General features: G+C 41.0%; 1 protein-coding gene across 10 annotated transcripts in view; it reads left to right on the plus strand.

Annotated features, from left to right (window-relative positions):
* Positions 1–25,951, plus strand: part of FOXJ3 (forkhead box J3) — a 157,249-nt gene that overhangs the window by 47,833 nt on the left and 83,465 nt on the right. For 6 of the 10 annotated variants that reach the window (XM_070078649.2, XM_051856634.3, XM_070078646.2 and 3 more), the window contains exon 3: positions 19,855–20,179. The exons of 1 other annotated variant lie outside the window; for it this stretch is intronic. In XM_070078649.2, the coding sequence (XP_069934750.2) occupies positions 19,855–20,179 (325 nt within the window). Of the gene's footprint in view, positions 1–19,743; positions 20,180–25,951 lie in introns of all 10 variants that reach the window. 3 more of the 10 variants (XM_070078651.2, XM_070078647.2, XM_070078648.2) reach the window with 1 other exon arrangement.

Below are 25,951 nucleotides of genomic sequence, written 5' to 3' on the forward strand. Positions count from 1 at the left end.
TTTTTTTCTCCCATAAATTTTAATTTTAATGTTTAGACAACACAGAGACCTTCCATCTGCTGGTTCAGTCTTCAGATACCTATAACATCTGGGGCTGGACCAGGCTGAAACTCAGTTTGGATCTTCCACATGAATGGCAGATACTCTACTACTTGAACTGTTATCTGTGCCTTGGCAGGAAGCTAGAATTGGGAGCTGAGACTTGAGCTCTGATGTGGGATGCAGATGTCCCAAGTGGCATCCTAATTTTGTGCCTGTTCCACAGTCTTCTCTTGATGAAACTACTTATTTCCTACCATGTGCTCAAGGAAGCCATAGTTATTTAGCATCTTCTAAAATTTCAGATTTAGTTGACTGTATCTTCATTCAGATCCCTCCCTGACTACCTACTTCTTTTAATTTTTGGTCCATTTTTTGTAAAAATTCAAGTGATTTTTTTTCTACTAGACTCAATCTAATTTTTCTTTTAACTTAGTTATACTTGAAAATGCAGCAGGGAATCTGAAAGTAATTAGAATGGTTGGGATCTTTTGAGAACAATTCGTAAGTCAAGTAATCACACAACTGTTTAGTAATATAGGCTTTCTGTAGCATAACTTATTAATATTTGTATTATGCTGACATTAATATTTACCTATATACATTTGTTAAAGACATTTTATATTGCTAAATAGCTGTGTGTCACATTGCTTACCTAAGAAGTCTTCCAGGTAGTTTAGATGTTATTTTTGTCCTTTTCAGGTTCTGTGCACCTCATTAAAAGTCTGGCATTATTTACTTGTTGTTACCAGGGGAAATTTATATATTGCAAAAGATTTTTTTTTATCTATAGTGTAGAACTGAATTCAACTGTATTTGTTGTATGCAGTATACAGTATGTTGCTAATAAAGGAAATACATGCAAACATGTCTTTTTTTAAGGGTTTCTAGTAACACTGATTATAATAATAATAATGGTCATCTGTTGAATACCTACTGTGTGCCAGGTGTTCCTTGCATAGCAGCTGTTCCATGTACATTTTGTCATTTATTCCTCAGAACAATTCTTTGAGACTTAGTAGCCTGTTGAAGTATGCAGTTAATAAGCAGGAGAGTAAGTATTCAAGCCTGGGCCGGCGCCGTGGCTCACTAGGCTAATCCTCCGCCTTGCGGCGCTGGCACACCGGGTTCTAGTCCTGGTCGGGGCGCCAGATTCTGTCCCGGTTGCCCCTCTTCCAGGCCAGCTCTCTTCTGCTGTGGCCAGGGAGTGCAGTGGAGGATGGCCCAAGTCCTTGGACCCTGCACCCTATGGAAGACCAGGATAAGTACCTGGCTCCTGCCATTGGATCATTGCAGTGCGCCGGGTGCAGCATGCCGGCCACGGCGGCCATTGGAGGGTGAACCAATGGCAAAGGAAGATCTTTCTCTCTGTCTCTCTCTCTCACTGTCCACTCTCCACTCTGCCTGTCAAAAAAAAAAAAAAAAAAGCAAGCCTGGATTATCTGAGATACTTTAAAGCTGTTCCTCCTTTTTTTTTTTTTTAGAAGTTTGCATTTAAAAATATTTTATTTCTTTATTTGAAAGGCAGAGTTACAGAGAGAAAGAGAGAGAGATCTTATATCTGCTAGTTTACTCCCTAAATGGCTGCAGTGGTTAGGGCTAGGCCTGACAGGAGCCAGGAGCTTCTTTCAGCTCTCCCACATGAGTGTAGGGGCCCAAGTACTTGAGCTATCTATCCTCCACTGCTTTCCCAGGCACATTTGCAGGGAGCTGGATCGGAAGTGGGGCACCTGGAACTTGATGTAGCACCCATATGGAATGCCTATACCACAGGCCCGCTATACCACAGTCCTGGCCCCAAAGTCCTTTATCTTAATATTACATTAAATATTAAAAAATTCATGTAAAATATATACAGTATGTTAAGAAACACATGTTTACATGTAAATGTGTGAGTTATTGATGCATTTGTCATAAGAGACAAAGTGATGAAGGTCAATTTGTTACATAGAATGTACTCTTTTTTTTTTTTTTTTTTTAAGATTTAATTTATTTATTTGAAAGAGTTACAGAGAGGTAGAGACAGAGAGAGAGAGGTCTTTCATCCGCCGGTTCACTCCCCAGATGGCTGCAATAGCCGGAACTGCGTCTATCCGAAGCCAGGAGCCAGGAGCTTCTTCCGGGTCTCCCACACGGGTGCAAGGGCCCAAGGACCTGGGCCATCTTCTACTGCTATTCCAGGCCATAGCAGAGAGCTGGATCGGAAGAGCTGGGACTAGAATTGGCATCCATATGGGATGCTGGCGCTTCAGGCCAGGGCCCTAACCCGCTGTACCCCAGTGCTGGCCCCAGAATGTACTCTTATAAATATATATAAAACTGTTACAAACATAATATATATAAACATATATAAGATACAGTGAGCTTTAGTTTTTGAGATGGCAGTTTACTGAAACAGTATTCTCAAATTTTGTCTCTTAAAATTGCTTAGTTTGTAATGAACTTTTATGTGGGTTATATCTACCAATATTCATTGTATTACAAATTAAAGGCAGTAACAAATTAAATCTTTTAATTCATATAGAATAATAAACCCTTTATATGTTAACATAGCTAATATATTTTATGAAAAAGTTATTTTTCCAAAAAAAAGTGAAAAAATTGATGTTGCTTTAATATTTTTGCAAATGTTGTTACCATCCAGCTTAGTTGAAGAAAACTAGATTTTTATCTCTGCCTCCCCATTAAATCTGTTGTGATACTATGTGTCACGTAGCATATGGAAAATTGTGTTGTATAGCTTTGTGATTATCAGAGTAAAAACAAGCAGACATTTTATTATGAAATAGTCTGAAAGCATCTTTGAACCATACTTTGATAACTACTGAATCATGGGCATACATTACATGTAGCAACTTAAGCTGTTTTCTTTTCTTCTTCCTTCCTTCTCCCTTCTACCTCCTTCCCCTCTCCTTCCCTCCTCCTAACTTCCTCCCTTCCCTCTCTTTCTCTTTCTTTTTAATATTTTATTTGTTTGTTTGAAAGGCAGAGTTAGAGGGCGAGACAGAGATCTTCCATCTGCTGGTTCACTCCCCAAATGGTTGCAGTGACTAGAGCCGGGCCAGGCAGAAGCCAGGAGCTGGGAACTTCATCCTGGTTTTCCATGAGGGTGGCAGGGGCCCAAGCATTTGGGCCATTTTCTGCTGCTTTCCCAGGCATATTAGCAGGGAACTGGATTGGAAGTGGAGCAGCCAGGACATGAACCAGTGCCTATATGGGATGCTGGCATCACGGGCAGTGGCTTAACCTGCTATTCCACAGCTTCAGCCCCTAAGCTGTTTTGTTAGCATTTTCTATGTATCATTTTCAACACTAAAATATAGGATAGGAACACTCTCCACTGTATTAACTCTCAGTTTTTATAACTTACTTGCTGGTATAATGGCATGGTGGCAGGATATGTGGAGTAAAACTCAAAATAGAATACTCGCTACATGTTGGATGGTGAGCTGAAGCAGTATGGGTGCAGAGATCAGGATAAACCTTTAATGAACAGCATGAACCAGTGGACACATGTTAGTTGAAGGATTTGTTATTTACTTATTTTTAGTTTTTATGTATTAGAAAACTCCGTCTGTTGGCTCACGCTTCAGATGCTTGTAGGAGCTGGGGTGAGACCATGCCTAAGCTGGAACACAATCCAGATGTCCCATGTAGGTGGCAGGGACCCAACTAGTTGAGTCATCAGCTGTTACCTCCCAGGATGCCCTTTAACAAGAAGCTAGAATTGGGAATGGAGCTGGCATCTTAACCACTAGGCCAACTGCCTGCTCTATTTTTTAAACTAAATTTAAGAACTGTTACTAGCAAATTCTGTTTGGATTTTTAAAATAATAGTTATGAAGATGTTTCTGAGTGTTCTTGGTTGTCTCTTTTTCCAGTTCCTGAGAGACCTAGATAACTTCAGTAGGTAGGTTGAAATTTAAATGCCAAGTCCAGTATTTACTTAATGACAGAGTAGTTAATGTCCAAAAATGTTTGTTTTTCCTCCCTGAATTAAAAAAATATTTTAAGATGAAATCACACATATAGCATGGAAATAGCTGTTTGTAATCTAAATAGAGTTCTAAGAGTGTGACTTGTATGAGTTCAGAGTACAATCTTATGATGTAAGATTAAGTGCTTGTAGAATAATATGGAGATAATCTAGAAAAGAGCAATAGATGTGTTGTGGTCCTCAAAACAGATCCTATGAGAAAGTTGGAAAGTTTGGACTTTATCAGCTTAGATAAGGAGGAACCCAAATGCTTTTACAAAATACTTGAAGAGTCATTGTGAAGAGAACTCCTAATTAGTTCTCATTTCAAGAAAAAAATTAAAGAAATTTTCCTCTGTATAGCAGGGGAGATTTAGAATTGCCTGTTAAAACTTTTCTCTCCGCTTAGTCCACAATAAATTGCATACACTAGAGCAGATTGAATGTGTTGTTAACTTTTATTTCCTCAAATATCTTAGTGTTGGTCTCCAAAATAATTAAAACTAAAACTCCAAAATAATTAAAACTAAAACTCTACAAAATGACTGCATAAAGTTTCAACTATTGATTTTATAAGTAGGTCTGAAGTCACAGTGGTGTTTACCAATAGCAATTTTCTCAGTAAATCTTCCAGATTTTTACATATGCTGTATTGTGAGAATTCTTTGAATTTTAGTGAAATAAAAATAATATTTTTTAGTGAAATAAAAGTTGTGAAAGTTAAGAGTTTTGAAGAGTGTTGACCTGCTGTTTTTTGAATTCTCCATCCTAAATTTTGATTCCTCCATCCTGTAAAATACTGTAAACAAATGAAGATTTATTTATCTTTAAAAATGTTGGCATTCATAGGAAGTTTAATGGGTCAATTATTTTTTTTTTCAACCCTCCTGGTTAAATCCAAGTCTCTTGCTAATCCACACCTGAACCCAAGCAGCTGAATATGCTTTGCAAGAATTTTCTCTGTATCCTACTTCAATTCCAAGTTACCATGTTTGCTTCTTTTACAAGAAACAAAACTCCCAACAGCCTAAAGAAGGAAACCTCAATTTTTATGAATGAATGAAATTGAATGTTGTCTCAGAGTTGCTTTAAAATAATAAAATAGGATAAGTACAGAATGAGTGGGCTTGGGCTGGTGTTGTGATGCAGTGGGTTAAGCCACTGTTGGTGACAGCATACTGTATTGAAGTGCAGGTTCAAATCCCTGCAGATGTCAGTCTGATCCAGCTTCCTACTAATACTCTTAGGAAGGCAGTGGGAGGTCTAAGTGCTAAGGCCTCTGCCATCCATATGGAAGACTCAGAGTTCTTGGCCCTTGGGTTTGTCTTGGCACAGTGCTAATTGTTGCAGCTGTTTGGGGAGTGAGCCACTGGGCAGAGGATCTCTTTCTCTCTCTGTTTCCCTCTCTCTCTTGTGCTCACTCTTGCTCTCTTTCTCTCTGTCTCTCTGTCTTCCTCCATCTCTGACACTTCTCTTTCAAATAAATTAATCTATTAAAAAGAATGAGTGGAAAAATAGATTAATAAGATTCACTGTTGATAGAAAATGATTTAATCTTGGAGATGAGTGCATATGGTTTCATTTTTATTAACATGTCTATCTTTGTTTTTTTTTTAAACTTTTATTTAATGAATGTAAATTTCCAAAGTACAGAATATGGATTACAATGGCTTCCCCCCCATAACGTCTCTCCCACCCGCAACCCTCCCCTTTCCCACTCCCTCTCCCCTTCGATTCACATCAAGATTCATTTTCGTTTCTCTTTATATACAGAAGATCAGTTTAGCATACATTAAGTAAAGATTTCAACAGTTTGCTCCCACACAGAAACATAAAGTGAAAAATACTGTTTGAGTACTAGTTATAGCATTAAATCTCAATGTACAGCACACTAAGGACAAAGATCCTACATGAGGAGTAAGTGCACAGTGACTCCTGTTGTTGACTTAACAAATTGACACTCTTGTTTATGGCATCAGTAATCAACCTAGGCTCTTGTCATGAGCTGCCTAGGCTAGGGTCAATTATTTTTTAAAAAGATTTATTTATTTATTTGAAAGTCAGAGTTACACAGAGAGAGAGAAAGGTCTTCCATCTGCTGGTTCACCCCCCAATTAGCCACAGCGATCAGAGCCACGCTGATCCGAAGCCAGGAGCTTCCTCCCAGTCTCCCACATGGGTACAGGGGCCCAAGGACTTGGACCATCTTCCCCTGTTTCCCCAGGCCATAGCAGAGAGCTGGATCAGAAGTGGAGCAGCTGGGACAGGAACCAGCGCCCATATGGGATGCCAGCACTGCAGGTGGTGGCTTTACCCGCTATGCCACACTGTCGGCCCCTCAATTATTCATAGTTGTTTAATGTTATCCATGTTCCTCCTAAATAAAAGAGTTAAACTGCTTTGAAAAGGTAGGAGTTTTTATTGGAGGGGAACAGCAAGTAATTAATTTTGGAATTTGAAATACCAACGTTGGGTCAAAATTGGATGCTTAATGTAGTGTGAAAGAGGAGGAAAAAGGTATAGGAATAGAAACATGCTGGATAAAATTATATTGAAATTTTGCCAGGAGAAAGCAGGTCCTATACTAGATATTAATAGAAATACATTTCTTTCTTTTCCTTGCCATTCCTTTTTCTCTCTGCTGTAAGTTACCCAACTAGAGCTTTTACACTCCTAGAACTGTGGATTTAGAACTGCTTTGTGGTATACATAGGATTTTGTGGAGGGGTTCAGAAGTCATTATGAGAACTTCTGTGAGTTAAGCTTGCTCTCTGTTCTCGTGTACAAACTACAAACAGAATTTTAACATGGTACTTTTTGGGTAACTTTAGAGTAGAACTGAATGAGGGGCTTGTTTCCATTGAGACTACCAAATGATGATATTGTGATTTTGAGTTGGTTAAGTGTAATGGCACTAAGAGCAGCAATCATGTAAAACTCAGAGAATCCTAAAGGTGTGAATTTAGTAATATTGTTAAAAGCTAATATTTGTCGAGTGATTACTTTGTGGTAGAAATTGTCCTTAGTGATTTATGTGTATTAGCTTACTTAATCCTTGCAAGGGTCTTTTGAGGTAGGCACTGTTTTAGCCTCATTTTACAGATGAGGAAACTGAAGCATAACAAGACTAATTTACTTGTTAAATGTCAATGACCAAAGTGGAACGGCTTGATTTCCAATCCAGTTAGTCTTGATGTAGAGCCTCTGTTCTTGATTACAGGGCCATATCTTTTCTGATACTGGATATTGATTGTATTATTGTGCTTAAATTGAACTAAGACTAGAAACTTTGATTTTGGTAGTATAACTAATTCGAAGTTTTAAAAATTGTCATTTGAGAGGTGGAAACAGGAGGGAGGGAGAGAGAGAGAGAGAGAATGAATGAATGAATTGATAGAGTGCATGAATATACTTCTGTCCTCTGATTCACTTCCCAAATGCCTACCACAGCCTGGACTAGACCAGGCAGAAACCTGGAACCTGGAGCACAATCCAGGTCTCACATGGGTGGCAGGAACCAATTACCCAAGCCTTCACCACTGTCTCCCAGAATCTGCATTGGCAGGAAGCTGGAGTCAGGAACTAGAGTCTGGGAATTAAACCTAGGCATTCTGATGTGGGATGCTAGTGTCTTAACTGCTAGGCTAAACACCTGCTCTATAATAACTAATTTAGAAAAAAAAAGTAATGCCAGCCATTTTTGTTTGGAAAGGTAGTTAAAGTTATTACTTCACTTACAAAGCTAAAATTTTTTTTAAATCATGTGGTAACAAAATATAAAGTCAGTCTGTTGTAGATTATTTCTTTTTAGGCTTCTCCCAAAATCTGCCTCTTTGGCTACTGAAACACTGACATGTACTCCTTTTTCTATATATAATACTTAAAACTTGTATGCTTCCCAAAGGAGACAGTCCTGAGTTTAATCTATTTTCTGTATCAAAAAATCTAAGACTTTGAGTGTAGTTCCCTTTCATCAGATCCCAGGGTGGCTTCTTGTGGTTTTTAAACCTATAAACCAAAGATGAGTTATCTGCATTCTATATATCTAACATACAGTGGTGGAGAAGGTGTAGGATAGCAGCATTAAAAGCTATCCATTCAGAAAAGAGGATAAAGGGAGACTCTTAATAGGTAACAGTCCATGTCAGTTACAAAATTCTGCTGGTTGCAGTGGCAGACTCTGACACTGACAGTGAAAATTCTTTGATTCTGCTTTTTTGGGGAGATTTGGAAGAAATGGACATGTATGTCCAAGAATCCCCAGAAGTGTGTGCTGAGTGTGCCCAGGGAGCTCTGGTGAGTGCTGCAGGGTGGAGTGAGTATCCAGGGTGACATACAGGTAGGGCATGGTAGATCTCTGTTTAGCAGAAAGGAGAGTATGATCACCTCTGTTGGTGTAATCACACTCTCACCTCCTCTCTTTCAAGGTGATCAGTGCCTGGGTGTTAGCCCACAGTGGGTGCAATACTCATCTGTGCTGCCATATAGACTGCACAAAGTCTGGGCGTTCCTCAGCCTAAGCACCGATCCCATTGCCGTGACCCACCCTAGGCAGTCAGGGAGCTCTGAGCCTGTGGAGATGCTCACATTGATTATCCAGATACCCACCTAAACCCTGTGCCCTCTTGTGCTATCACAGAGTTCCCAAGTCTCATCACAAAGCTCCCACAGTCAGGGGGTACAGAAGATCCATTTCCCCCCACCCCCCACTAGCCTGTCCAGTCCACGGAGAGTCAGAGATGTTCCCAGAGCCATCTGCTTAGGTGGTTTGAGCCCCAGAGCCTGTGATTTGTTGAGAGGCTAGGGGCACCTCAGTTTCACGTGATTGCCTTTCCCCCTGTCAGTCCTCCCAGCCAGACTCAAAGTCTGGGGAATGCAGATTTTTCTCTCTGCTAGAATCTCTGAATCATAATTGTGTACAAGAGCTGCTGGCTGAATGTTGCCTTCTTCCCACCAGTTGCCAGGTGCACACACCCGAGCTGCTGCTGCCGGTGCTGCTGACAAATCAGTGTCTTGTTCTGGCTGGTTGCTGGGCACACTCACCAGAGCTTCTACAGCTGTTGCTTATACTCAGAATGGCACCCTCCCTCTCTCTGCCAACTGCCATTGTCGGGGGAATGGGGAGAAAGAGACATGCCCCCTTTTTTTTTCACTGGGTCAGCGGGTGCCCTATCCCTAAGGTTTGACTCACACCACAGTCTGCCTCTGGTTATATCACCAGTGGCATGGGCTGCTGCAGTCAGTTCTCACGTCACTCTCCAAAGCTGATACTTCCTCTGGCTCTCACTGCTGGGCTCTTTTTTTTTTTTTTTCCTTTAAGATTTTTATTTATTTATTATATTTTTGAAAGGCAGAGTTACAGAGAGAGGAGAGACAGAGAGATCTTCCACCCACTGGGTCACTCCCTAAATTGCTACAATGACTGGGGCCGAGCCAGACCGAAGCCTGGAGCCCAGAGTGTTTTCTGGGGTTCCTATGTGGGTGCAGAGACAGTTGGGCCATCTTTTGCTGCTTTCCCAGGCCATTAGCAGGGAACTAGGTGGATTGGAAGTGGAGCAGCTGGGACTTGAACCAGTGCTCATATGGGATGCTGGCTTTCAGGAGGAGGCTTAACCTGCTGGGCCACAATGCCTGCTCCAGATTTATTGTTTTGGTGCCATGGAATCTCCAGCAGTCTGAGGAAGCCTGTGACCCTTTCTCAAAATAATATTTCAAAATTTATAAAACACTTAAGGTTACAAAGGAAACCAGTTCATTGTATTAAAGTATAATTATCAAAATATTAATTTTGAGATAGTAATATGTGCTATAAATTAGCACATTAAAAATTTAGTGGCAAGTTTAAGAAAGTCATGATTTTAAAATAGTAAATGAGTTTATATGAAATACTGATATTTCTGCAAAATTTATTACTTGTTGTAAATGTGTGATTTTTATTGGTGACAAAGTTACAGATGCTGCTAAAACTACTGTTATTTGTTACCTATTTCATAATTAAAGGAAACAAGAAATTTCACTTACACGTCAGTGGAAATAAAGAATTTATTTTTCCCCATCCAGGTTCTTCAATGACCTCTTTTAGCTTCTAAGGGAATGGTGGGGTGGCTCTGATGAGGCCATTCAGAACAGCAGTTTTTGGGGAAAGATTACACCATTCAACACTGCCTTCTACTACTTCAACTACTTCAGTTTGGACTTCAGAAACGCTGTTTTTTCAGCCCTACAGGCCTTAGAATTTTACAACTTTTGACTTAAATTGAAGGCCATAGGCAGATAGGACCCCCCCCCCCCTTTGCAAATCTGTGTTTTCTCTATCTCTCTAACACTTATCAAAGTTTCTCTTGTGTAGCTTTTATTTTTTTTTAAATATTTATTTATTCATTTGATAGAGTTACACAGAGAGGAGAGGGAGAGGGGGAGAGAGAGAGAGAGGTCTTCCATCCGCTGGTTCACTCCCTAGATGGTTGCAGTGACCAGAGCTGTGCCAATCTGAAGCCAGGAGCCAGAAACTTGAGTCTCCATGTGGGTGCAGGGGCCCAAGGACTTGGACCATCTTCTGCTGCTTTCCCAGGCCGTAGCAGAGAGCTGGTTTAGAAGTGGAGCAGCCGGTAGTTGAACCGGCGCCCATATGGGATGTAGGCACTGCAGGCGGAGGCTTTACCTGCTATGTTACAGCACCAACGCTCTTGTACAACTTTTGAGTAGTGAGCAGGAGCCAATACATACCAGCATTCTTAACTTGCTGTGTTTCTTTTTTGCTTTAAAATTTTATTTATTTATTTAAAGATTTATTTATTTATTTGACAAGCAGAGTTTCAGAGAGGCAATGCGAGGGGGAGGGGAGAGGTCTTCCATCCACTGATTCACTCTCCAAATGGCCACAGTGACCAGAGCTGGGGTGATCCAAAGCCAGGAGCTTCCTTTAGCTCTTCCATATGGGTGCTGGGGCCCAAGGACTTGGGCCGTCTACTGCTTTCCCAGGCCATAGCAGGGAGCTGAATTGGAAGTAGAACAGCTGGGACTTGAAGCAGCACACATATGGGATGCCAGCAATGTAAGCTGCAGATTTACCTGCTATGCCACAGCTTCTGCCCCTAAAATTTTATTTAATCTATTTGAAAAGGCAGAGTGACATAGAAACAGACACCTGAGATAATGCTGCATCACTTCCTAAATGTCTGCAACAGCTGGGGCTAAGGTCAGTCCAAAGCTCAAAGCCAAGAACTCAATCGTGGTTTCCCACGTGGTGGTAAGAACCCAACTACTTGATCCATCACCGGCTACCTCTCAGGATGGGCATTATCATGAAGTTGTACGGGAAATGGAATGGGGACTTGAATATCTCATATCCCAGGCACTCTTATATGGTCTGTGGGCATCTGTAGTGACATCTTAACTACTGCACCCAACACCCATCCCAGAGAGTGTCTTGTTTAAAGTTCCATTATTTTTATTATGTTAAGGTTTATTTATTTGAAAGAGTTACAAAGACAGGGGGAGAGAAAAGAGAGATCTTCCATCCAGTGGTTACTCCCCAGATGACTGCAACTGCCAGGGCTAAGCCAGGAGCTTCATCTGGGTCTCCCCCATGGTTAATAGGGGCCCAAGTACTTAGACCATCCTCTGCTGCTTTTACAAGCCTTTTGTAGGGAACTAGATGGAAGTGGAGCAGCCAGGACATGAATTGGTGCCCATAAGGGATGCTGGTGTTGGGGGCAGAGGCTTTATCCACTGTACTGCCACAGTGCCATCCCCAGTTTCATTATTTATGTCATCCTGCTGCCACATCCCAAATTCTGTATTGGGAATTGAATTCACCTGCTGATAGAGACTCTGTCATAGTAGTTAAACATATAAAAGTCTGGTAGATAAGCAGTCCAGGGCTGGAGTGGTAGCTTCACAGACTGGTTCACAAAGAAACCAAGAACCCAGATTTCTTCTTTCTCCTCCCATATCTTCTCACTGTGTGGTTTCCATTTTCAAGATCACCTATTGATCTGAAGTGACTGCTAGAACAATAGTTATTGTCCACATTCTAGAGAGCAGAAAGGGCAAAAGGCACAGTGCGATTTGAGCAAAATTGAGGTGTATTCCTAAGGAAGAAGATAAGAACAGATGGCTCTCTGCCATAGCCTCCTGCTTAAAGTTGCCTTGGGTACGGAGACACTGTAACAGGATTGATAGTACATATTGATCACCAGAGATACATATGGTCAGAAGTATCCAAGAATCATTGCTGTGATAATTACAAGAACTTCTTCTGAGGTCTCAGTTGCTCAGTAGTATTTCTTTGTGCCATGAGATCTTAAGATGAAATGTTGGGGCCGGTGCTATGGCATAGCAGGTAAGGCTGCTGCCTGCAGTGCTGGCATTCCATATGGGCACCGGTTTGAGTTCCAGCTGTTCCACTTCTTATCCAGCTCTCTGCTGTGGCCTGGGAAAGCAGTAGAAGATGGCCCAAGTCCTTGGGCCCCTGCACCCAGCTGGGAGACCCAGAAGAAGTTCCTGGCTCCTGGCTCCTGGCTCCTGGCTTGGGATCAGTGCAGCTTCTACTATTTAGGCCCTTTGGGGAGTGAACCAGCAGATGGAAGGTGTTTCTCTCTCTGTCTCTGCCTCTCTGTAACTCTGCCTTTTTAATAAATAATAAATCTTTGGGTGGGGGGTGGAGATGCATGTCAAGTGCCAAGAATGAAGTGGGAAGATTCAGTAATATTTGGGTCACAATATCATTACCCTTATTATTATTTTTTTTTTATTTTTATTTTTTTGACAGGCGGAGTGGACAATGAGAGAGAGAGACAGAGAGAAAGGTCTTCCTTTTTGCCGTTGGTTCACCCTCCAATGGCCACCGCGGCCGGCACACCACGTTGATCCGATGGCAGGAGCCAGGTGCTTCTCCTGGTCTCCCATGGGGTGCAGGGCCCAAGGACTTGGGCCATCCTCCACTGCACTCCCTGGCCACAGCAGAGAGCTGGCCTGGAAGAGGGGCAACCGGGACAGAATCCGGTGCCCCGACCAGGACTAGAACCCAGTGTGCCGGCGCCGCAAGGCAGAGGATTAGCCTAGTAAGCCGCGGCGCCGGCCCTCTTATTATTCTTACTCCTTTTATTTTCCTCTTACCTCCTTTTGGGGAGCCAACACTCTATACTTATTGTCTTCTCCTTTTTGATAGTGTGAAATTAAAAACTCTGTGAATAAGTCTTTGCATCTCGTTTGGAATTAAAGCATTTGCAGAGAGAGGCCAAGCAATATGCTAAAATATCATTGAGAGTGTTTCATAAAGTAGGATTAGAGCCTCTTCCCTTTCTCTTGATATGAGATTGTTTTGAGGTATTATTTCTTGATGCTCTTTATCTCTTCAAAATTTAAACTGAAAAAATTCCTTATGGAACTTCTATTAAGCAGTAGATGATATCTTAGATTTAAGAACTTAAGACCGTAAGTTCTTCATGTCCTGCTGTCTCCCACAAATAGCATGTTCTTTTTTTCTTTTCTTCCATCTTCTCATTCTTCTCTGCTGCTCTAGAAGAACTATTTGTGTTCCTGTGTAATGCTACCTGTCAGTCGCTGCTGAGTCATACATAATTTTTTCACATTTATAAAGGACTTTCATCCTGTGGCTTTTATGCTGTTGAGTTCTCTTTTTTGCGTCTTCCTTTTAGCTTTTAACAAATGTTTTAGCTCATATTAACTTGTTTGAAGACATGCATATGCACACCTTCATTGGACAGTCACTATTTCAGTCACGAAAATTTTTTCCTGTAAGGAGCAGAATATTATGCAACAGAGATTAAGATAGTTACAATTCTGTATAAATCTTATGATAGAACTATTTATGCTGTACTACAGGAGCAAGATCTTCATTTAGGTTATGAGATGGAGGATGGGAAGAGAAAATTGACTCTACTTTCTTTAGGGGGAGATGTTTGAGTTGAGTCTTGAAGAAGCAAAAAAAAAAAAAAAAACACCAAAAAAAAAAACAAAAAAAGGAAGACAGTCTAGGAGAGTGAGAAGGAAAGGGAATTCCAGAAAAGAAGGCTGTTATTCTTTATCTAATTACTGTGTAATTTTTCAGGTAACTTGCATCTGGTATAGTATTAGGTAGCATCAGAAGTCCTAGATTGGCCGGCGCCGCGGCTCACTAGGCTAATCCTCCGCCTAGCGGCGCCGGCACACCGGGCTCTAGTCCCGGTCGGGGCGCCGGATTCTGTCCCGGTTGCCCCTCTTCCAGGCCAACCCTCTGCTGTGGCCAGGGAGTGCAGTGGAGGATGGCCCAGGTGCTTGGGCCCTGCGCCCCATGGGAGACCAGGAAAAGCACCTGGCTCCTGGCTCCTGCCATCGGATCAGCGCGGTGCGCCGGTCGCATTGCGCTGGCCGCGGCGGCCATTGGAGGGTGAACCAACGGCAAAAGGAAGACCTTTCTCTCTGTCTCTCTCTCTCTCACTGTCCACTCTGCCTGTCAAAAAAAAAAAAAAAAAAAAAAGAAGTCCTAGATTATAGTCACTTTTCTTTTTTTTTTTTTTTTTAAGATTTATTTATTTAAAAGGCACAGTGACAGGGAAAAAGGGATACAGACACACACACACACACACACACACACACACACACACAGATCTTCCATCCGCTGGTTCACTCCCCAGATGTCTGCAACAGCTGTGGCTGGACCAAGCCAGAAGAGCTAGAAGCTAGGAACTCCATTCAGATCTCCGCTGTGGGTGTCAGAGATTTGAGCTATTGCTGCTGCCTCCTAGGTACATGAGCAAGAAACGGGTTTGGAAGCAGAGTAGCTGGGATTTGAACCACAAGCACTTTGATATGGGATGTGGATGTCCCAGGTGGTGGCTTAACCCACTGAACCACAATGCTGACCCTTGGTCACTCTTCTTAATGGGAGGTGGGGGCTAAACAGGGATGAAGGTAGAAAGCTTAGGTATATGTTGTAATTATGCACATGAAGCAATATGTTTAATGCTAAACAGAGGTTGCAGTTGCTCTAGGAATATAGAGAAGGATTAATGAAAGCTATAAAGTAGTTGAAAATGTGGAGTTTAGATTTAGTAATAGAAAAAGAGTCATTGAAAGTGTTTGGGCTTGGGCTTGCTAACCATGAAAGTGGCACTTTTTTTTTTTTAAAGCTGTTCTTTTTTTTTTTTTTTTTTAAATTTATTTATTTTAGAGGTAGAATTACAGAGAGAGGGAGAGACAGAGAGAGAGAGGTCTTCTGTCCGCTGGTTCACTCCCCAAATGTCCGCAACAGCCTGAACCGGTCCCATCAGAAGCCAGGAGTCTTAAACTTCTTCAAGGTCTCCCTCAGCAGTGCAGGGGCCCAAGCACTTGGGCCATCTTCTACTGTTTTCCCAGGCCATAGCAGAGAGCTGGATTGGAAGAGGAGCAGTTGTGATAGAAACCGGTTGTTGGTTCTGCAGGCAGAGGCTTAGACCACTATGCCACACTGCTGGCCCCAGTAGCACTGTTTTCTTTTGGAGTATATGCATGGGCTGGAGGTAATTAAGTGGAAGGGGTTGTAAGAAATCAGTCCTGGAGACCAGCTAGGAAGCTCTTGGAATGAAGTGAGGACAGAGGGCCTGACATTTCTTAACCAGATTTTTATAACAAGATTCCTCAGAGCTTCCCATGCTGTTTTTAAATTTACCAGCATCTGTTCTCTTACACAAGTGGATTTCTGTCATCACCATCCACTAATAGGTTTCTTTCTAAAGTTACTGATGATCTGGCCAAATCTAATGGTTGTCTTTTTGTTCTCCAATCTTAATGTACAACCATTGCAGCCACCAGCTCAAGTACCATCAAAGGAGGCATTTTTGGTTTTACTACCAAGAATGTAGAGTTTAATTAATTGTTTTTTTTTTTTTTTTTTTTAAAGATTTATTTTATGTATTTGACAGAGTTACAGAGAGAGGTAGATCAAAGAGAGGTGTTCCATCTGCTGGTTCATTCCCAAATGGCCACAACAACTACAGCTGGGCCAGGCCAAAACCAGAAGCCAGGAGCTTCTTCTGGGTTTCCCATGTGAAGAGAGTTGGGCCATCCTTCGTTGCTTTCCCAGCCACAATATTAGGGAGCTGAATCAGAAATGGAGCAGCTGGGACTTGAACTGATATCCATATGGGTTGCTGGCTCCGCAAGCCAGGGCTTTAACCTGCTGTATCACAGCACTGGTCTGAGTTTAATAAATTTTAAAAAAAACACCAAGTTCCCACTTTTTCAGTTTTTAGAAACATTTTATTGAGTACTTAAAATCTGGTCTCGTAGAACTTAAGAATATAAGCACAACAGTGGGATAATTCTTTCATGTGATGTCTTTGAAGTCCAGGGACCCTTTTCTTTCCAGTCTATTTAGATCTTAACTTTCTTTAAGGCTTAGCTGAAGTTTGCCCTCTCTACCTCTCAGGGCTAAAGTGCATGCTGAGCCTTTATAGTACCCAGAGTTTAAGTTTGTCCTTCCATTCAGTCTTCTGTTGTGTCTGATCTTCCTAATTGTTCTCTCAGTTCCTGGAGGAGAGGAATCTTATCATACTTCCTGTTTGTATTTTTTTTTACCTGAGCATAACTCTGTGCACATGTGTAATTATAAGTTCTTGTTAAATATGTTGTAACATGTTTTAAGTACCTACTTGTTATATATTTATTTTTAAGTGATGTTTTGAATTTGAGAGGCAGAGAAACAGCCAACAGATGGAGACAAATAGAACTCCCATCTGCTCATTCATTTCCCAGTGTCTGTAGTGACTGGTGGTGGGGATCGGAGTTGGGGACAGTCAGGAACTCAATCCATCTCACCCACATGGGTAGCTGGAATCAGGAGCTGGAGGTAGGATTGAATCTAGGCACTTTCATATGGAATGTGGGTGTCTTAACCACTAGGCCAAATGCCTACCTGTTGTACATTTACATTATATTGCAGAGACTCTGATTATTGGCTCTGGAAGGGAACAGAAGTAAAAATGCTTTTAAGTAGGGGACATCTGTAATAACAGTTATATTCCAGTTTGGAACATGCTTTTATGTTAACCTTTTTTTTTTTTTTTTTTTGACAGGCAGAGTTAGAGAGAGACAGAGAGAAAGGTCTTCCTTCCATTGGTTCACCCCCTAAATGACCACTATGGCTGGTGCTGCGCCGATCCGAAGCCAGGAGCCAGGTGCTTTCTCCTGGTCTCCCATGCGGGTGCAGGGCCCAAGCACTTGGGCCGTGCTCTGCTGCCTTCCCGGCCACAGCAGAGAGCCGGGCTGGAAGAGGAGCGACCAGGACAGAACCGGCGCCCCAACCGGGCCTAGAACCCGGGGTGCCGGCGCCACAGGCGGAGGATTAGCCTAGTGAGCCGCCATTATATTAACTTTTAAAATACATTTAACTGTCTGCTCTGGGAATTTGAACAAAATAAAGCTCTACTCAGTGGAGGCTTTATTGAGGCAGATAGGATGACAGCATGGTATAATAGCCAATGCTTATTGAATGAAATGTGAATAATAGCAACTACTATTATTGCTGTCACCACCAGTAGCTAACTTTTATTGAATACTTAGTATTTGCCTGGCACTGTTCTTGATACTTTATATCAGTGAAGTGTAGGTACTATTTTAATTATCATTCTCATTTTATAGACAATGTGTGGTAGAAGAATTACTGAATTGCATATCACGAAATCCAGGCTCTGTTTTTATTTCTGCTGTTGGACTGGGAGAGCCTGTGACTTGACTGAACCATAATTTTCAATTGATGGGATTAATATCTAGGTTGCTTTCTCCCTTTTTAACATTGTGTGATCTCTAAATTATCCTTTCTTCTTTTTTTAAGATTTATTTATTTGAAAATCAGAGTTACACAGAGAGAGAGAGAGGTCTTCCACCCACTGGTTCACTCCCCAGTTGGCTGCAACTGCTGGAGCTGTGCTGATACGAAGCCAGGAGCCAGGAGCTTCTTTCGGGTTTCCCACAAGGGTTCAGGAGCCCAAGGACTTGGGCTGTCCTCTGCTTTCCTAGGCCATAGCAGAGAACTGGGTTGGAAGTGGAGCAGCCGGGATCCCAGGGATACCAGTACTGCAGGCGGAGGCTTTACCTGCTACGCCACAGCACCGACCCCCCTGTCTTCTTTTTCTACAAGTTCTTACAACTTAACTAAATCTTAGGAACAAACATTTCTGGCTGAGATTGTAGAGTAGCATGGTAAGGTGGTGGTTTCCCCCTACCCCCACGCCCCATCTCTGAAGGTGCTATAGAGAGTAATTTAAAGTTCAGGTTTCAGAAAGATGTGTGCAGTGGATTTGAGGAATTTGAGAAAGTGAGACAGAAAACTGAGATTAGAATATCAGAAAAACAAGACAACATTACTCTCTTTAATGGCCATACAAATAGAATCCTGATGGCTGTCTCTAGATTTATAATTGTTATTTCTTAATCTAGTTTACTTTATAGTGAGTTATTCTCCTCCTAAGATACTTCTAGACTAATATTATTAACTAATACTTACTGAATGTTTTTTCTGCAATATGTGTTATCACATTTAATTTTAAAAGTAATATTTTAACTATAGGTACTGTTATTGTTTCTTTTTAGAGATGAGAAAGCTGTGATTTAGAGATTAACATAGTTCTGGAGCTAGTGACTGCTAGAGTAGTACTTGAATTCTGGTCTTCCCTTACTTCAGAGCCTCTGCTCTTATGCCTCTTCATTGTCTTGTGCCTCCTAGAAGTTCAGAGCCAACACACTTCTCAGGATGTTTTTTGTTAGGAACCATTTGGACTGTGGGGCCTATTTGGGGTTTTCTTGGGCACAGTTGTTTTCTTTTGTCCAGGATACCTTGCTTTCATTTTGCTTTCTTTCCCAGTCTTTTCATTCTTCTCTACTTGATTGTCAGGGTCACTGTTTCCTGTTTCTTTGATTCTAGTATTGAATGGCTTGTGTCCTCTGTTGAAAGTTAACATTTCAGTGTGTATTCTGTACTATTATCTTCAATTCTTAGAGCAGCTTACCACCTTTTTAGAATATATGCTAACCTGGCAAATTTTGTTTTCTTTCTTTTGAGTAGTAATTGTTTGACTTTTTCAGCCTTGGAGAGAAGAACATTACAGAATCTAAATTGCCCAAGCCTGTCCTTGATCTTTTAATTTTAATGCTCCTTTTCTTGGTGATCATTTGTATATTTAATGTCTTATATCCTATACTGCTAGAGCTTTAGTTTTCCTAAGCTTGTTGCCTTGTACTGCCTATTCTTTTCTCTTGCTCATCAGTGTCCTTGACTTTGCATTCCTCTTTTCAGTCTACTCCCCCAGCTAGCTTGTCTCCTTGCTATTCTTGTCTACCCTGCTTTATTCTTCCTACCTCCCACCTGCTCAACTCTACCTTCTTTCTTCCGTGCAGATTCCTGTGCCTTTTTCTCAATTACTTCTCTGCCTCCAACTTACTTTTCAGATTTCTGTGTATTACTTCTCTAAAATTTGTGTAAAAGAAATGTCAAATGTATAGTGTTTTTAAGGACTTGTGTTGGTGGGGAAAGAATTGGATTGCATTCTTAGTACTTCATATTAAGATCTTGTTGCAGATGTGGATTGACGTCTGAATTACTTTGTGTATATATAGTGTTCTGTATTCTAACCAGGTTTAAATCCAAGTTTATTATGTTTTGGAGAGGAAAAATTTAAAAAGATTGGAAGTATTGATCCCTTAACTATTTGTTTTGGTTATTAACATACTCAATCTTTTTCCTCCAGATTTAACTCAGGCTTTCCCTCACTCTGGAACTCCTAAATTGTGAATGTTGGATATTTTGAGAAGCAGGGGTTCTTTCCTTGATACTGACTAAGGAGTCTATTTACCTTCAGGATGACATCTGAACTGGAGAGCAGCCTAACATCTATGGACTGGTTACCACAGCTCACCATGAGAGCAGCCATCCAAAAATCTGATGCTACCCAAAATGCTCATGGAACAGGAATTTCTAAGAAGAATGCACTCCTTGACCCAAATACAACTCTGGACCAGGAAGAAGTCCAACAGCACAAAGATGGGAAACCTCCATACAGTTATGCCAGCCTCATTACATTTGCAATTAATAGCTCACCCAAGAAGAAGATGACTTTAAGTGAGATTTACCAGTGGATTTGTGATAACTTCCCATATTATAGAGAGGCTGGCAGTGGTTGGAAGGTAAAGGTTTTATTTACATTACTACTTTTATGCAGTAAGCAATGACTATAGTATTGATTTTTCTTGAAAAGAAAGCTTTGTGGAGGTTCAAATATTTGAAGGTAAACTTCTAATTGCTAGTCATTTTTAGGATGTGAGAAATTAAATGCTTATACTTTAGGGGAATAACTTATTTTTGGTAGACTTAGTTTATTAGAGCCCTATGTTGTAGGAATGACACAGTATATAATAAGTGCAGAGATTATGCAGGATTCATTGGAAAACAATACCTTAGAGATCAGGTAAGTAGATACATTGTGTCTAAGGGAAAAAAAATAGCATAGTACTGCAACTAGTACTGTACTCATTGTCTAAGCTTTTTTCTTTTTTTTTAAATCCTTATTTTGAAAGAATTTTAGCTTTGTATAAGAATTAACAAAAGTAGGAGAGAAGGTTCCCATATATGAGGGGTCTTCAAAAAGTTCACTGGAAAAGTTTATAAAAACTGCATGGATTTCAAAATTTTTTTTTTCACCATAATAAACTTAATCTTTTAGTTCTTTTGTGAAGTTTTTGACATGCCTTTATATATTTCATTAGCTTACTCTAATGTTAACATCTTATATAAACATAGTTATGGTTACTCAAAAATAAGGAATTATTATTGTTGGTATAATACTGTTGACAAGAGAGTACTATTAACTACTAAAAAAATTACATGTTTTATTCAGATTTCAGTTTTTCTACAAATGTCCTTTGAATTCTAGGAGACAATCCAGAATCCCACATTGTGTTTAGTTGTTCCATATCCTCGGTCTCCTCCAATCTGTAGTTTCCTTAATCTTCCCTTGTCTTTTGTGACCTTGATATTTTTGAAGAGTATTCATCAGATATTTTATAGAATTAATTTTCCTCAGTGTGAATTTCTCTGATGTCTTCTGAATAGACTGTGGAATACATTTTTGGTGAAGAATAATACAGACATATGGTACTGTTCACTGTATATCATATCATGCTATTAGTATGCAGTATGTCTTATTATTGGTAATATAAATTATGACTTTTTTTTTGTTAGGGTGTTATTTGCCAGATTGCTTCAAAATAAAGTGACTATCACTTTGTAAATAATAAAAAATTTGGGGGAGATACTTTGACAGTATGAAAATATCTTGTTTCATCTTAAACTTTGGCCCATTAATTTTCATATTCATTGGTAGGTCATAACTGCAGCAATTTTTGTTGTTTTCTAATGGTGATTTATTTTCCTTCATTCTTTCTACATTTATTAATTGATGTTCTTTGTTCCATTTTATTCAATGATTTATTTATAATTGTTTTCACTCATGGATATATTAATTTTTTAAAGATTTTATTTATTTATTTGAGAGATAGAGTTACAGACAGTGAGAAGGAGAGACAGAGGAGAAAGGTCTTCGTCCATTGGTTCACTCCCCAAATGGCCGCAACGGCCGCAACTGCACCAATCTGAAGCCAGGAGCCAGGAGGTTCTTCTGGGTCTCCCATGTGGGTGCAAGAGCCCAAGGACTTGGGCCATCTTCTGCTTTCCTAGGCCATAACAGAGCGCTGGATTTAAGATGGGCAGCTGGGACTAGAACCGGCGTCCATATGGAATGCTGGAGCCACAGTTGGAGGATTAACCTACTGTGCCACAGCTTTGGCCCTGTGGATATTAATTTGATTCTTTGCGTTATCATTGTCACTCAGATTGTTGCTTCTTTGGCTGTTGTGAGCTCTTTTGGGTTGGCTCTGTTGTTTTGTCTGTCTGGCACTTTATTACTTTTTGGCAGCAGAAGACATTCAGGGTCTCTGTACCTTCCTTACCTCAGCCCTGAAATCAACTGCTTCCTTTTTTTTAATTTATTTTTATTTTTTATTTTAAAAATTTTAAACACAGTTTTTAAAAATATTTATTTATTTAATTGAAAGCATTACAGAGAGAGAGAGGGAGAGAAAGAGAAATTTTCCATCTGCTGGTACATCCCCAAATGGCCACAATGACCAGCTTGGACTAGGCGTGGTCTGGCTGAAGCCGGGAGCTTCATCTGCACCTCCTGCGTAGGTATAGGGACTTGGGCCATCCTCCGCTACTTTCCCAGGCACATTAGCAGGGAGCTGGATTGGAAGTGGAACAGTCGTAACTTGAACCCACACTCATATGGGATGTCGTCATTGCAGGCAACAGTTTAACCTGCTATGCCACAGTGCTGGTCCCAATCAAGCACTTCTTTAAGGAACCCCTTGATATTAACTAGTTATACAACAAATAATTGAATTTACTTTCTTTTGTTTCTGCCTATATTCTATGCTTTTCTTACATAGGAATTACCCAGTTATATGTTCTGTGGTGTGTGTACACACATACACGAAGAAGAGAATTTCTAAGGGATGAAAGTCTACCATGAAATGGTAGTTACTCTTTAGTTTCTCTTAAGCCTTCCTGCTAAACACTTTGTGTGTTTTTCATTTGACTAAATTTATTAGACATTTGCTGACATAACCATGTGGTGTCAGTAGTGTGCCATATAATCGTACTGAGGGAAAGAATTGTGCCTCATTGAGTTTTTTTGTTTTCTTCTCTTCATTTACTCACACATTGTGTATCCATTTAGTAAGTAAGCTTCAGTAAATGCAGTTTGAATGAGAGCATAAATCCTGGTCCTAGCCTTTCTTTTCTTTCTTTGATTTATTTATTTGAGGGGCTGGTGCTATGGCGTAGTAGGTTAAGCCTCTGTCTGCAGTACCAACATCCCATATGGGTGCCAGTTGGAGTCCCAGCAGCTCCACTTCTGATCTAGCTCTCTGCTAATGGCCTGGGAAAGCAATGAAAGATGGCCCAAATACTTTGGGGGATTTATCTGTTTGAAAAGCAGAGTTAGATAGATAGGAGAAGACAGATTTTCCCTCTGCTGATTTATTCCCCAGATGTCTGGAACGACCAGGGCTGGGTCAGGCCAAAGCTAGGAGCCCAGAACCCCATCTGGGTTTCCCACATATGTGGCAGAGGCCCAAGTATTCGGGCTGTTTGCTACTGCTTTCCAGGCTGATTAACAGGGAGTTGAATTAGAAATGGAGCAGCTGGGACTTGAACTGGTGCTCATATGGATGCCTGCATCTCAGGCAGCAGCCCAACCTGCTGTGCCACAATGTGCCCCCTTAGCCTTTCTTTCTAAAAGTGTTACTTTTTGCTTCTTTCTTCTCATATGCTCATTCTTCTGTCCTTTCTAGCTTACTGACTGTAAGTAACTACTTTGATTTCCTCTTTGCCTTTGTTTTCTTACTGGACTTTTTCTTTTCCCTTTTTCTAGTTGGCATTGCTCCATTGTTCAGCTTCTGTATTACCTCTTTTCTCCTTGTAGAATTATTTCTTTTGTGTTTTTGTATGGTTTATTAAAAGTAGTATTATAGAACTCAGAGATTTTTGTTCAGAGCTCTTGTTTCATTAGTTTTTGTTTCTGTACTCAGATGAGAGCTGCTTTCATTCTTTTTTGTGTGCCAGACACTATACTAAGTACCCTACATTCTTGTCTTCTTAGGCTACACAGCAACCTTATTAAGGAGATAATATTATTAATCCAAAATTTAAAGGCAAGAAAATGGAAGCTTACAGAAGCTAAGTAACTTTCCAGAGTTTTTCAGCTAGAGAATGGTAGGATCAAAAATCGGTACAGGATTAGTAGATTTTAGCAATCATGTTCTTAGCCATTTTGTAGGGCTTGTCATTTTATAAAAACATAAACATTTATTGAATTTACTAAGATAAACTCTTAACTGGTTGATAGTATGAGAGATGGTTGTTACTGGTATACTTAAGATAAAATTCACTATAACAGAATATTTCAGTGGAGGAAAGATACAAAATCTGACCCATGAACCAATGCATCATTTTTAGCAAATAGTAGTGATCTTGTCTAAGCTGTGTTTTCTGGGTTTACCACTGGGCACTATAGACTCCTTTTGTCAAAATTTGGTAAACCTATTTTGATAAACCTGTATTTGGTGGAAAAATATAACAGCTAAGGAGTTGAAATGACTAAAATTTGAATAAGTGACATAAAAGAGTAAAGCAAAAATGGTGCCAAACTAAATATTGCATGTCTAATTAAAAGGAATGGTTGTGTTCTCATGACTTGTTGCTGTTGAGGGTATGTTACAGATATTCTAGCCTTTCCTCCCCCTCGTGCAAGAAAATAAATGTGGGGTTTGTATATATATATATTTTTTTATTTTACAGATAGAGTTAGACAGTGAGAGAGAGAGAGACAGAGAGAAAGGTCTTCCTTCCATTGGTTCACCTCCCAAATGGCTGCTACTGCCGATGCGCTGCGCCGATCCAAAGCCAGGAGCCAGGTGCCTCCTCCTGCTCTTGCATGTGGGTGCAGGGGCCCAAGCACTTGGGCCATCCTCCGCTGCCTTCCTGGGCCACAGCAGAGAGCTGGACTGGGAGAGGAGCAACCAGGACTAAAACCGGGGCCCGTGTGGGATGCTGGCGCCGCAGGCGGAGGATTAACCAAGTGAACCACAGTGCCTGCTCTGTATATAATTTTTAAGTGTTATCAATTAATTCTAAATTTCTTAATTGCCTTGCAAGTCAAACATAAATCTTTTGACTAGGATCAGCCTAAAGTCTATCAAAATGGAATCTGTAGCCTAGAGCCTGTCCTTTGCTTTTCATTTAGTTTTTTCATTCATTAATTTGAAAATTATTTAATATCTATTTTTTTAATTGCTCACGAATATATTCCTGACTGGTCTCTGAGGCCTAGTCCATTGCACAGTGTCAGATGGTGCAGAAGCAAGGTCATGTTGGGGTTTTCAGGAGGGACCTTGCCAAGGCAAAGTTCTGATTTGACTGCTGGAGGCCAGACTCCAGTAGCCATCATCAACCCTGGGGCCTAGGTGACCTCATAGTTGGGGTACTTGGCTTTGATCTTCACAGTTGAGACAGTGCTGGGTACAGCCGTAGTACATGGAGAAGCTATATGTGTTGATGTTGTTCCGGCTGTGCTGGGAGATGGGCCTGCTGCCACCCAGGCGCTGATAACTCGGTTATGGCCCTTTTTCTGCAGCTTGCCTGAACTTTTTTCTTTTTTTAATAAAGATTTATTTATTTATTTATTTATTTATTCGAAAGGCAGAGTTAGAGAAAAGGAGAGACAGACAGAGGTCTTCCATCTGCTGTTTCACTCCCCAAATGGCCACAAAGGCCAGGGGTAGGCCAGGCCAAAGCCAGGAGTTCTCTGAGTCGCCCCTGTGGGTTCAGGGGCCCAGAGACTTGGGCCATCTTCTACTGCTTTCCCAGGCACATTAGCAGGGAGCTAGATTGGAAGTGGAGCAGCTAGGACTTGAACTGGTGCTCACATGGGATGCCAGCACAGCAGGCTGCAGCTTAACCCTCTGCACCACAGCACCATCTGCCTTACCCAGCACTTTGTCGCAGATGTTGTTGTGGTACTTGGCCCACTTGTAGCTACACATGAATTTGATCTCCTTGCTCTTGTCAGCTGGGGATCCCGAGGGCAGTGCCCTGTGGACTTGAATCAGCACGTACTTGAAAGTGCCATTGGAGTCAACATCCACATCGGGAATCTAAATGAAGTCTACTGCCTCTGCACTCCTGCTGTCCCTTCTCTGACCTGACCCAGGGCTGCCAGTGTCTGCCCTTGTGAAGTGATATGTTAGCCTTTGGCAGCAGCAAGAGGGTTAGCACAGGGGCTGACGTCGTGACATAGCAGGTTAGGGCCTCTGCAATGCTGGCATTCCATATAGGCAGTG

Source organism: Oryctolagus cuniculus, chromosome 7, assembly GCF_051225735.1.
Source record: "Oryctolagus cuniculus isolate XC-2025 breed Fujian yellow rabbit chromosome 7, ASM5122573v1, whole genome shotgun sequence".
Taxonomy (NCBI): domain Eukaryota; kingdom Metazoa; phylum Chordata; class Mammalia; order Lagomorpha; family Leporidae; genus Oryctolagus; species Oryctolagus cuniculus.